General features: G+C 37.0%; 1 protein-coding gene across 1 annotated transcript in view; it reads left to right on the top strand.

Moving 5' to 3' along the window:
- GLRA2 (glycine receptor alpha 2) overlaps positions 1–13548 on the top strand; it is a 150981-nt gene that overhangs the window by 28755 nt on the left and 108678 nt on the right. Inside the window, exons 3-4 of the mRNA XM_006122811.4 lie at positions 3119–3186; positions 11837–12060. Of these exons, the coding sequence (XP_006122873.1) occupies positions 3119–3186; positions 11837–12060 (292 nt within the window). The remainder of the gene's footprint in view (positions 1–3118; positions 3187–11836; positions 12061–13548) is intronic.

Below are 13548 nucleotides of genomic sequence, written 5' to 3'. Positions count from 1 at the left end.
CAGAGCCAGATGAGTACCCAGGCATCAGTTTCTTCAAAATAGCCCAACAAACAAAATAATAGAATACCACTAGTCATCACCTACAGCCCCCAGCAATAAACTCTTCCGGCGCATCACTAACAATCTATCCTGGAAAATGATCCCTCACTCTCACAGGCCTTGGGGAACAGGCCAATCACCTATAGACAGCCCCCCAACCTGAAACAAATTCTTTCCAGCAATTATGCAGCATACCTCCATCATACTCACCTAGGAACCCACCCCTGCAATCAACTCCAGTGCCAACTCTGTCCATTCATCGACACAAGCAACATCATTACAGGACCTAACCACATAACCATCCACATTAGAGGCTCATACAGCTGCACATCCACTAATGTGATCTATGCCATCAAGTGCTGGCAATGCACCTCTGCCATATTTATTGACCAAACTGGACAGTCTCTACAACAAAGGATTAATAGACACAAATCAGATATTTGAAATGGTAACACGTAGAAACCTATTGGGGAATATTTTAACTTGACGGAGCCCTCATTAATGGATTTAAAGGTAGCTATAATTGTCTCATACAAAACAATTTCAGGAATCAACTAGAAAGAGAATTTGCGGAACTAGCCTTCATATGCAAATTTGATTCTATCTCGCATGGCCTGAACAAAGGCATGAACTGGATAGACCATTATATTTAATACCCAAATGACATTAAAAGCCAAGAATCAGGCACTTACAGCCTAATCTAGTAGCCTCATTTAGCACCAACACTTTAATTGCAGGGTTTTTTTTGTCTTCCACCTCCCTCTCTTCCCTCTTTTTCTGCTTTATATTTCAAACTCTGTGTCTCTTGCTCCATATTTGTCATCTGAAGAAGTGGGTTGTGCCCATGAAAGCTCATGATATTATATATATATATATATTACTCTCTAAGGTGTTACAGGACTGTTGTTGTTTTTTTTAAAACCTTTTTTACAAATATTCTATGCCTTTCACAAAAATGCAGATGTGAAACAGAATTTTTCAATATTAGGAAAATTGTAAGATTAAATAATTGGTAATGGGAAAAGAAAAAAGTATGTAATTGTAACCCACACACCTACTGGGTATGGTTCACTGTCCCAGATAGTGGCACCAAGAACACTTAGGTTGCATTTAGGGCTTAAATCGAAATAAGCTATGCAAATTGAGCTACGTCAATTGCATAGCTTATTTCAAAATAGCTTATTTTGAAATTGGAAGCATCTACACAGCACGTATTTCAAAACAGAGCACTCTTCCTCCAACTTCTCTTACTCCTTGTACAATGACGGTTATAGGAGTCAGAGTAAGAAGTCCTCCAGCTTGATAGTGTTTTGACTTTATTTTGAAATAATGTTGCTGTGTAGATGTACTCTTGGGCTAGGTCTACACTGCAGGCTTCTTGAACAAGAACTGTTTTGTGCAAGAGTTCTTGTGCAAAAGGTCTTGCGCAAGAGCGCATCCACACTGCCATGTGCTTTTGCAGAAGAGATGTGCTTTTGCACAAGAGTTTCCATGGCAGTGTGGACACTCACTTGTGCAAGAAAGCTCTTATGGCCATTTTAGCTATAGGGGTTTCATGCGCAAGAAACCCCTGTAGCCTGTCCACACATGCCTTCTTGCGCAAGAGCTCTTGTGCAAGAGGGCTTATTACTCATGGGGAGAGGAATAACTTTTGCGCAAGAAGTCCTATTTTCTGATACTTTACTGTAAATTTACTTGCGCAAGAACATGTACGCAGTGTAGATGCTCCGCAAGGTTTTGCGTAAGAACAGCAGTGTAGAAGCTTTCAATGTAGATGTAGCCTTGGAGAGAATGACTTTGCTCTACAGCCGTGGTGTCCAAATATACTAGTCACTAGCCACATGTGGCTATTTGGCTGGTTGAATGTGGCTAGTTGGCCTGAACAATGTGGCTATTTGGCCTGTTGAGTGTGATTAGTTTGCCATGATAGTGGCTACTGCTTCAGAACTGGTTGGATACCATGTCTCTACAGTCTTAGCTAGGAGCCAGCTGGCTTTTAGCTCAAGTGGTAGAGGCTTATACATGAATCTCCCCAGGTTCAGTTCCGCTTGTTGACGTTACAACTGGGGTCTCATCCAGATTTCATTTGGATCTCTGAAGCTTGGAACAGGCTTCCTCAGATGGGGGAAGTATGTAATCCACACAACTATTGGGTGTGGTTCACTGTGTTAGACCACTTAGGGAAAGAATGAGTATGCTCTACAGTTTTAGCTAAGCCAGCTGGCTGTTAATTCCAGCTGTAGAGCCTCATGCACTAAGCTGCAAAAGTTCCAGGTTCAGTTCTGTCTTTCAGTCTTCCATAATATTAACTGTATATGAGAAATCCGCCACTGCTTGAATTCAATCATGTAGTCTTAATCCAACCTGATTGGTTAGGAATTCATATAAAACCACCTCTTCATTACATCAGCACTAAAGAGCTAGTAGATACATATTAAGTATAATTTAGGGCTCCCTTCATGTTCATATACGTTACTGGTTCCTAAATAGCAGGGAAGGTTGGAGTGGGGTAAAGAGGATTGCTCTCTTGCAAAAACTGTGTCCAGACAAGATTAGTAATGTCCAAAAATAATTGTGATTGAGAGTCATCTAAGTTCCTGATGTGAAAAGGGTTGGTTGTCTGTATCCAGTTTTTAATGGCCATGAATCTACGTTAATAATTGTCCTTGTTGGAAGTCTCAGGCAAAAGATGAAGGGCTGAATGGAATAAGTATAATGAACCTCCAGAGATGGTCTTGCCATTGCTAGACTGAGATGTCGGGCAGTATGGGAAGATTATAATACCTCTGCTTCTGTTGTTCTGCTTTGGTCGATCAACAAAGAACTTTTGTGTCTAATGCTGTCAGTCTAACACTTCATAAATCCTTACATGAAAAAATGAAAATATTTTCTAACCAAATCATTTTAATCAAAGTAGTTGTAGTGACATTGTTTCTTTAATGCACATGCACATGTCTTTGTCTTTGAAATCTCACTTTTCTACTTAGTTTCATCCACATCTGTCCCGGTCTGTACAGATGTTGATGGATCTGTGCTTTTCCTTCAATGTATATTGCAACATTTTTATTGCATTCCACAGGTCCTCCAGTAAACGTTACTTGCAATATTTTTATCAACAGTTTTGGATCAGTCACAGAAACCACAATGGTAAGTGTTATGATGCCACTGGCAAGAAAAGAACAATACTTGATATGTCATGAACAGAACCTGTCAATTTTTCTATTTATTGTTCAACCTGCAGGTCCTCCTGTAAATGTTACCTGCAACATATTTATCAACAGCTTTGGTTCAATAGCAGAAACTACAATGGTGAGTGGGACTGACCATTGAAGCCATCTTGTGAAGGAGTGGGATGTGATATAGAATGGTGCTATTATGGATGTGGGTACAATTACTGAGTTCTTAAGCTACTAAGCATGTACCTATAGTATTAAAATATAATAAATTCTACATACCATAGTGCTAAAGTTCAGGAATAGCTATTGTTGGTCAGAAACAATGCTCTAAATAATAAATAAGTAGTGAAGTAAAAAATATGATTATATCTTAAATAAATGTAGCCCTTGAAAATAAACCTGGAAATCAAAGTTAAGAGAAATATATGATGGCTCTGTCTTACATTTGCAGGATAATACTATAATTAGAGTCTTACATATTTTAGTAATCCCCAGGGCTATAAATTAGGGTTGTGTGAAATTCCCGTAATGAAATGGAAACGAACCAGATACAACTCCTCTGATGTTAGATTTTGTTACAGATGGGAATCTTTGACCATCTTCACCAAAACATGTGAAACTAGAGGGGCTATCTTTGCTCCATTTCAGTGAATTTGGCCTATTTATGGTTTTGTGCTTGAAGCCATGAAAAAGTCAGCCCAACATCAGGTAGATTGTGACAGTTTGCCCTCCCACATATTTGCTTTGAGTCTTTGCTTTTGTTTGAAACTGACAACTCAAAGCAAAATGGAGTGGATGTTAATCTATACAACTAGGTTCAAAGAAAGATTCCCACATATTCATTTTAACCTTAACTGCTGAGATCCCTACATTTCTACTATAATTTTAAAAGAGAAGAATTTGGCAAAATAAGCTTGTTGCACATGCTTTCTTGCAGCATACATAACTCCTGCTAATGTAGAAGGGACTTCTTTAAAAAATAGCATAGTGCTCCTGACATCAGTGGATTATAATGCTATAAATAGGCCTATAGATTTTCATGGAACTATACAGTACATGGAGTGAAGGTACTAGGATAGAGGGTGATAAAGTCTTGTCACTACCCTCAGTTCAATCCATTGTAGAAATGAATATGCGTTGGAGCCACAGAATGGATTCATATTTTGAATCCTTGAAAATTCTGTGATCGAGGGATTCAGTTCAGTCTCCTAGAGATAAGGATTCCAACTTGGATTCAGATGTAACATTCCCCTGCCTAAAAATCAGGCATATTCACATCTCCAAGGAAATTAGAACATACCTCACTTTACAATAAAATCCAGTGCGTTTCCTGTACACCACTGTAAAGAAGGAGCTGTTGTCGATTCTAAAGTAATCACACCGTAGTTTTGACACTGTTTTGTGTAGTCCCATCCTATGCTGCTGAATGCCTTATATACCTCCTGAAGTTGAAGGAAGTAGAGTGTTCTCATCATTTTGTAGGGTCAAATCTCTATAATCAACATCAAACACCTTATCTATAAAAAGACATGGTAAATCAAAGACCAGGTGTAAGAAATGTGGTTATAAATTTTCAGGGGGTAGCCAAGTTAGTCTGTACAGGATAAACTTAAAAAACAACAAAAAGTCTGGTAGCACTTTAAAGACTAACAAAACATGTAGACCATGATACCATCTACATGTTTTGTTGTCTTTAAAGTGCTACCAGACTATTTGTTGTTTTTTGCGTTTTTTGTGCTTTTTTGTAGTTATAAATGTTGTCCTGTAATGTTTGCCTTCTGAAAAAACACATATTTATATTAGTTAGTTAATCAATATTTGATTTAAATATTTTAAATATTTATTTAAATTATATAATAAATTATGGGAGACATTTTCAAATGCACTGAAGAGATTTAGGAGCTGAAATCCCATTGAAACGAATGTGCGTTCTACTCCTAAATCCTTTGGTGGTTTTTGAAAAACTGCCATCTAACTTTTCACTCAAGATGAACTGTATTTTTTAACAGGCTAAGTAACTTTCTTACATAATATGAAAAGAGAGGGGCTCTACTATAAACAACAAGGAAATATAGCAGAGTGGAGGCAGCATATGTTATAACTTTCAGCAGTAGGTTTCAACCTATGGTCCACAGACCCCTGTGGATCCCCAGACTATATTTATGGGGTCTACAAAGGGTGACTATGAAAATAAAGTTTCAGAACCCAGCAAAAACATCTGGTTTTTGGATTAATCAAAAGTATGTGAATATCCCCACCTAGGGGTTAAAACCCAGCTGTGCTGTCATTACCATAGACACACAGTTTAGTGCCCTTTCTCACTCTGTCTCAAATGCCATGTTGAGCATAGTGATAGAAATGTAGCCGTGTTAGTCTGGGGTAGCTGAAGCAAAATGCAGGACTATGTAGCACTTTAAAGACTAACAAGATGGTTTATTAGATGATGAGCTTTCGTGGGCCAGACCCACTTCCTCAGATCAAAAAAATTTATAGTTGAATTCTATTGAGTCAGTTTTCAGTCAAAGATTTCTATGAAAGGGGTCTGTGGATTGAATTTCCAGAGTCCCCACCTTCTTTTGAAAATGTATAGGGGTCCACAAAGGAAAAAGATTGAAAGGCACTGACCTATAGTATTTATACATAGTCTTTTAAAATTACTTTGAGAAGAACATCAAAATAACATTGAAACCAAGAGGGAGGGGGGAAATCAGAATACCACATAATTTATAACAATCAACGTACTTTATTTTCAGTATCCTTCAAGTCTTGGTAAGATTTGCTAAATCTAAAGGATTCTGAGAAGAGAGGTCTTAGCCATTCATTTTGCATTCTGTCATTCTGTTGGTCTTAGCGCAGCATTAAGTAGCAAAAACCCTGCACGTCACTGGCTTTACAAGATGGCATTCAATGAGAATATTTGCACGACCTAATGCTGATTGCATTAATTAGACTCTTTCATTGCTTTGATTAAATCCCCTCATTGCATTTTATTATCTATCAAATATGTTAATGTGCACCTTTTCAATGTTCATTAACACATTCTGCTGAAAAAAGCTAAACACTCAAGTAAATGAAAACAAAGACTGTTGGCTTCCTTGTTTTGCTTTATTCATAGTATCTGCAGACAGTGTTGAATGAGTTCTGTTAAAGTGGGTGCTGTTCAGCTGTTTGATATTGATTTTCTTAATACTGTTACCTCATTAATGACTAGTTTAGAATATGTTTTTAAAATGTTCCTAGAGGCAGACATCAATTACTACTCATTACCACGCTTTCCAAAGTAAATTTAATTATGTGGTAAAAAGTTTTGCATCCCTTGTGATAAATAATGAAAGGTTTCTTTTTGCCATCTAGAACTCATTTTGTTCTCATCAAATGCTCTTGATGATTTTGACATAAAACTAAAATAAAAAAAAAGAAAAATTGCAAGTAGGTTATACATTAGATTGAAAATCAAAAGAAGATGTTCATCTCTCAGAGGAACAAAATGCTTAAAGTACTTAGGTTTAAAGTACTAATGGGGATATTTTCAGAACATTGCTTGGAATAGACATATTGAAAATGTTGGGGGACCAAAATCTGCCCTCAGATGATCTCACTGAAAAAAGATTTTTGGCCCAATCCTGCAGTATTTGCTCATGCAAAATCCTTATTAACCCATACATAATTTTTTACTTCTGTATAGGGCTGATATGGAAATAAAATTCAACTCTGTGACCAAACATCAACTTAAGTCACATTCAAGCCCTTTTTTGGAGGTTTAAATGGAAGCTAAGTGGTAGATGTACCTTATTCAGGTCCTGTGCAGTGGGTGAATTTCACGTGTTATGCACAAGTTCCACTGATTTGAATGCATGAGAACAATTTGACCATGAGCAGACTGGTGGATTGAGCCCTTGGTCCTTAACCAGTAACAGGTGCTGTGTTCACAGCAAGCAATGGTTTTGAAATGACTGCATAGTCTGATATCTTTATTCTAATGATGACACATTCGTGGGAAACTGAAGTTAATTCTGTATTCTGTTGGTGGGCTTTTTCTTTTAAAAAAGTTCCATATTTAGCTCAATTCTACTCCCATTGAAGTCAGTGGGTGTTCTACTGTCGATTTCAATGGGAATAGATTTAAACCAATGCTAAACCCTTTTGAAAATTCCATCCAACATATTTGCTACTCTTACTTACTGAAATGCTTTAGCGCTGGGAAATTTTTTATTTATAAGGGTATGCATATATTTAAAAGCATACATTTATTAAAAATATTTTTAAAATATCAGTTTATAAAGCACAACTTTCAGTACTTCTGTGAGTTTTCATTTTAAATTTTATGAAATGGTCTATAACAATAAAATGCAGCCTTGTTAATTCTTCTGCATTGTAATACACAAATCGGACAGTATCACTTTTTTTTTAATTCCAAAGGAAATTGTTTTCTTCCCTGTTAGGGTGATATACATCGTGCCAGAATGATGATAAATAATAAAGGACTTGATACAGGGCCTTTGAAGTCAATGAAAATGTTTTCATTTTCGTCACTAGCTTTTGGATCAGGCCTTATGTTTTGAAGAGCGGGCAAAACTCATCCTTTGTATATCTCAGAACGTAGAGATACAGTGGGAATGAAGTTGGTCATCTGACAAGACAACAACTTTGAATTATTTTACAATGTAGAATTGAGCAGTAAAACTGCAGCATGAAATAACTGGGACTAAAAGCCACTGTTGAATAATCTGTATCAAATTGAGCAACAATCCCAGAGAATTCAGTTATTCATTGTAGCTAATGACCGGGGGTCGGGGAATTAGCTGTTGCCCTTGGAGAAGCTAAAAGCATGTTCATAGATTGACAAACTAATTGTTAATTTTATATATGACTAATTGCCAAGATATTTTATTGCTGGTGTGTACTTGAGTCAATGGCTGACATTTGGGATAAAATCACCTCTTTGATGTCATTCCACCCACTCACTCCAGCAAAGATATTAACTCTGTCTTTATAACCAGTAAAGTGCAATAGAACGTTGCATTGTCTGCATAGACAGTGACATCTTTTCACTAAAAAAAAAAGGGACTCCGAGTTAGCCACTCAGGCCCTGATTAAGCACATGGATAGTTTCACAGAAGTCTGTGTACTCATGTATGTGGCTGATTCTGGGCCCTACAACAGATCATTTAACTATTCCCTTCCTGTTAATATTAATTTGTAGAATGTATATAGCACAATTCTCTGATCCTTTTCCAAATGCTTTGTTCTGCTGAGGTTGAATGGAGCATCTGATTCTCCCAACACCTGAATCAAATCCTTGCATGAATAAAGCCATTGTTGGTGGAAGGTGGGACGGGAAAAGGCCCCATGGCATGGACAGTGCTTAGGTGGGATTAGAACTCGGAGTTCTTGTTTCCCAGGACTCTGATCAGATCACATTTCTCAGAGAGACTAGCAAATACAATTACAGTTTATAAATCAGTTCTTTAGCTGGTGTAAAGCAGCCCTCCATGAGTGGAATGTTTAATACATTCCTCTCATGCCTGCCTTCAGGAATTTGCCAAATAATCCATACGAGTTCAGAAGAGACTGCTCCCCAGGATGATATTCAAAGCACCAGAAAAACAAAACAAACAAACAAACAGTGTCAGGGAAATACAAAATTCTAGACTGTATCAATGTACTTAATTTACAGGTGTAACATTCCAGAGCCTGCTGCTCTCCCTATTGCAAACAGGAAGGAGGGAAAGAAAATCAGGACTACCTCTTAAAGCTTTTCATTTTAATTTTTCATCAAGGCTGGAAGCAAAAATAATTAGAGACAAACAGGGGCTATAATAATGCAATTTTGCTTCTAAAAAATGTGCTCAGAGAGAAGATTTCCAAGTATACTTAAGTGATTTATCTGAATATGATCTTTACAGATGTGTCAATAAAGGTGCATCTGCACTACACCCTTGCCTCAAAATAAATTAAGCAATTTGTGCTACGCAAATTGCATAGCTTATTTCCAGGTAATTTCAAATTAGCTTATTTTGAAATTTGGCACAGTCTACACCGTGTCAAATTTAGAAATAAAGCGCTATTCCGAAACGTCCCTTAACCCTCGTGGAATGAGGTTTTCAGGGACATCGGAATAGTGAGACTGTTACATTTCAAAATAACAGGCATGCTCAAAAGATGCAGAATAGCTATTTTGGGATACATCCAATATCCCAAAATAGCTCCATAGTGTAGATGTAACCCCAAGGATTATTTAAGACTGTTGGTATTTAATTCAGCTTTAGTACAATGTATATCATCCTATATAAACTTTTCTAACAAAAAGGATTTTGCAGTTGATTCCTTCTAATCTAAATTAGCATGTAAATGTAAAGGCTGCAATAACTATACAAGTGTCCTAAAAATAAAAAAATCCCTCTGCTGCTATCATTAGACGTCAGTATGTGTCCTGCTTTAGAAAACTTAAAAGACGCTCACATAGTTGAATATATTAACTTTATTTCTTAAGCAATCTCTGATGCTAGCACGTCCCCTCTTTCCTGTACCAATTTTGTTAAGAGTATTTTCATGCCTTTGTAGTGGAAATTGTTCCATACACATTGACAAGATAATTACCATATTTTTAAGGTAGAGAAAACAAGAAAAAGAGATGCCTGAAGTTTGTATCCTTATGAGATATGAAGATATTTTGGCAATTTAGAACTCAAAATATTTGTTTAATCATAAACCATATGAAACTCCATGGCACAGAAAAACATGCACTTGGCTATGAAAAATATATGTAGTCTTGTCTTTGAAGACTTCTATTAGTGCTGCTAATAACTGACTGTCCTTAAGCTCAGCCTCCCACTATCAGCTCTTTATGGGTATGTCTACACTAGCCCCCTAGTTCGAACTAGGGAGGCTAATGTAGGCATTCGAAGTTGCAAATGAAGCCCGGGATTTAAATATCCCAGGCTTCATTTGCATCTTCCTGGGCGCCGCCATTTTTAAATGTCCCTTAGTCCAAACTCCGTGCCCACGATTAGAGATCCTAATTTGAACTACCTACTCTGTGCCGCGTGTAGCCGCGGGCACGGCGTTCGGACTAAGGGACATTTAAAAATGGCGGCGCACAGGAAGATGCAAATGAAGCCCGGAATATTTAAATCCCGGGCTTCATTTGCAACTTCGAATGCCTACATTAGCCTCCCTAGTTTGAACTAGGGGGCTAGTGTAGACATACCCTATTACTCTCTGGCACTCATTCTTTGGTTCTTTCCCACACAGACAAAAAAAATTTAAAAATCATGTTTCTAATGAAATCACAAAACATTATCCTGTGGTTTCAGAAGTTTCCTCAGTCCCTGTTCTTGGAGCCATTTAAAATGTTTTCTCAGTTCAGCAGCACACTATTCACCGTGAGCCTTGTGAATGAACATTGGGAAACTCTTAAGTTTGGAGGGGCTTATTCATCAGAGCTTGCATATTTGGCAATTAACTTATTGCATTGCTACTCATAGGGAGAATATTAAATTTCTTTTCAATGATGATAAACTCTTTGGACTGTGCAATCCAGTGGCCTAACTAAACAAATGTCAACTTATACATTTTCCAAGTCAAAAGTATATCTTTGTCATTTTCCTATATTCGCGCTACTGCAGAACAAATCCTAAATACAGGATTTTTTGTATAGAGGATGGAATTATTTTGAGTCCCTTTCATTAACCTCTTTTTTTCCATCAGATAATATAATCATTTTAATATTCCTTGAAACTAAAATATCCAAGATGAATTATATGGATTTCTGATAAGCTATTCTCAGGGCAGTTAAATGTGGGTTGTTCAATGTCATTTAAATGTATAACAGCAGTAAAGCCAGAAATGCCAAACCTGAATTTGCTGAGCATAGGAACTCAGTAGGAATGATAAACTCAGAATATGTAAGACAGTGTGAAAGTTTTTTCTATTAGCTTTGGATCAGGACCTAAATGCTGTTATAACATTAATGGCCAGTTTTGCCACAGTACTGAAGTTGACTCTAAATGAACCATTTAATAATCGCTATCTTCCCAGTTGTAATTAAAAGGTTACTGGGCAGAAGAATGCAATTAGCATAAAGATAAATAGAAAAACACTGGAGAAGGAGCATAGAATTAGAGAGCACATGAAAAAAAACATATTATAGATATGCAAGGGTTATGAATGGGAAATGATGGAGATATAATTTCTCCTATCACATAATCGTCTTCCATGGAATTAGCATCCGTCCCCTGAAGCATTAGAATCTGTTGATTTACAGATTGTGAATGATTTAGTTAAGTTCCTCCCTGAGATTTTGATACTTTTTTATTTTACACTGTGATTACTGTACATTGTACAGATAGTAATACTTTGACATTTCATGCTAATCCAAAGTATTGCATAGGGGGTTGTACTTATTATTATGGTTACAGTGAATATTATCTTCATCAGCTGAAAAGGAACTATTGGTTTTGATTTGGAAAATGTACCTGTGCAGTCCTCTAATTCAAAAGAAAGAGTAATTACATCATTGGTACACTACTGAACCTAAAATGATTGTGAACATCAGGAAAGTTAAAATGAATCTCTCCACCTCAGCAAGGGATTGACTTTTGTGCATGACATTTCCATAGGACTACAGAGTGAACATCTTTTTGAGACAACAGTGGAATGACTCACGCCTCGCTTACAGTGAATATCCCGATGACTCCTTGGATTTGGATCCATCTATGTTAGACTCCATTTGGAAGCCTGATTTATTCTTTGCCAATGAGAAAGGTGCAAACTTCCATGATGTTACCACAGATAACAAGTTGCTGAGGATTTCTAAGACTGGGAAAGTGCTGTACAGTATCAGGTGAACCAGTTTTTTTTTACGCATGTCACTTTGCTTTGAGATAGGCCACACTTGTCGTTCATTTTTGTTGCCCATTTTGTATACTTTATTGAGACATAAGCTTAGCAGAATAGAAAGAAAATCTATTTTACCTCTTCACAAATTAGAATATGAGTGGCACATCAGTATCTCCTAGCCATTCTGAAGAATGAATGGGTCTAGTATCCTATTGTGTGCATCAGTCATTCCCATGATCACCAATTGGCATTACTCTTTTACTAGGAGGGGAAAAAAATCTTCCAGTCTTATGTGGGCAGAATTTTCAAAGTAAAGGGAAAGGGTTATTTTAAATGGTGGAAGAGCCTCTTAAGTGAAGTCCTTCCTGCCATGTAATAACTTGGCTTGGAATAAGTATGAAAATCACCTATATATCTGCTGGCCTTTGCATGCATTTAAAAGTTAGTGGAATTGCTTTTTATTTTTGATACAAAGTGCAATGTAGTATAGTGTATATGTCACACTGATTGAGTTTAGGCTTCATTAATAAATGCTATTTGACGCAACATAACTTGATGTGACCTTATGAAATGGGACACACGCAGGGAATCTGAATGATAGAGAGGTAAAAACTGCATTGCTTAAGAATTGGCTGCAGCAAACAATCTCCAGCACTCATTTGACATGCAGGTTAGTGTGCACTTTTATTTGATGAACTGCTTAACACTTGTAATGGGATCTGACGATGTAAAGCACTCTATTACTATTATTACAGAAGTTAATCATAATTTCTGAATTCCTGCAGACGTCTTTTTTTGCAGTGGTAGGCGTATAGAATGTATACATTCTTTCAGATGCGTAACTAGCTGCTTGATGAGCAGTTTCTTCTTTATGAACCTGAACAAAATTTGTAGTATCTGTAGCGGGAGCTATTATATGTAAGGGCTGTAGGACAGTGAGATATTTCACAGCATGGGTATATTTCTGACTGGGCATTCTTAAGCTTTACAGAAGCACAGATTTTTAAGACTAGATTATTGTTGTTCTATTTAATGAGAAAGTAGATTTTCAGCGGACAAAAAATTATGCCTACTCAATTTACTTAATTCCCATGGAAATTCTGTGCATTCTATGAGGAGCATTCTATGAGGATGGGTTGATAGATAACATAACTGTTCAGTGGGCAAAATTTGAAATGGTTATATCGTTAAAGGGGGAGAAAAACAGCAGTACGCCAGGGTGAAAACAGAACTCACAGAGAGCTATACCATACATTAAGCATTCTGTCACGTACAAATATCCGTTATTTAATCTCAAGAAAGAAATGAATGCTTCTGTTCATTTGAGTGACATCAGACACCATCTTACTGGAGGCAACAGTGCAGTTGGGTGCCAGTCTGAGCACAGATGGATAATTTTCCTGACATTTGTCCATGCTGCAAAAGTAATATTTCAAGCTGTCATATCATATTTGTAAAATTCACAAACTAACTGTAAGTTAATTTGAAATAG

The sequence above is a fragment of the Pelodiscus sinensis genome, chromosome 1, assembly GCF_049634645.1.
Source record: "Pelodiscus sinensis isolate JC-2024 chromosome 1, ASM4963464v1, whole genome shotgun sequence".
In the NCBI taxonomy this organism is placed as follows: Eukaryota; Metazoa; Chordata; order Testudines; family Trionychidae; genus Pelodiscus; species Pelodiscus sinensis.
This window is presented reverse-complemented; position numbering and strand designations above follow the sequence as displayed.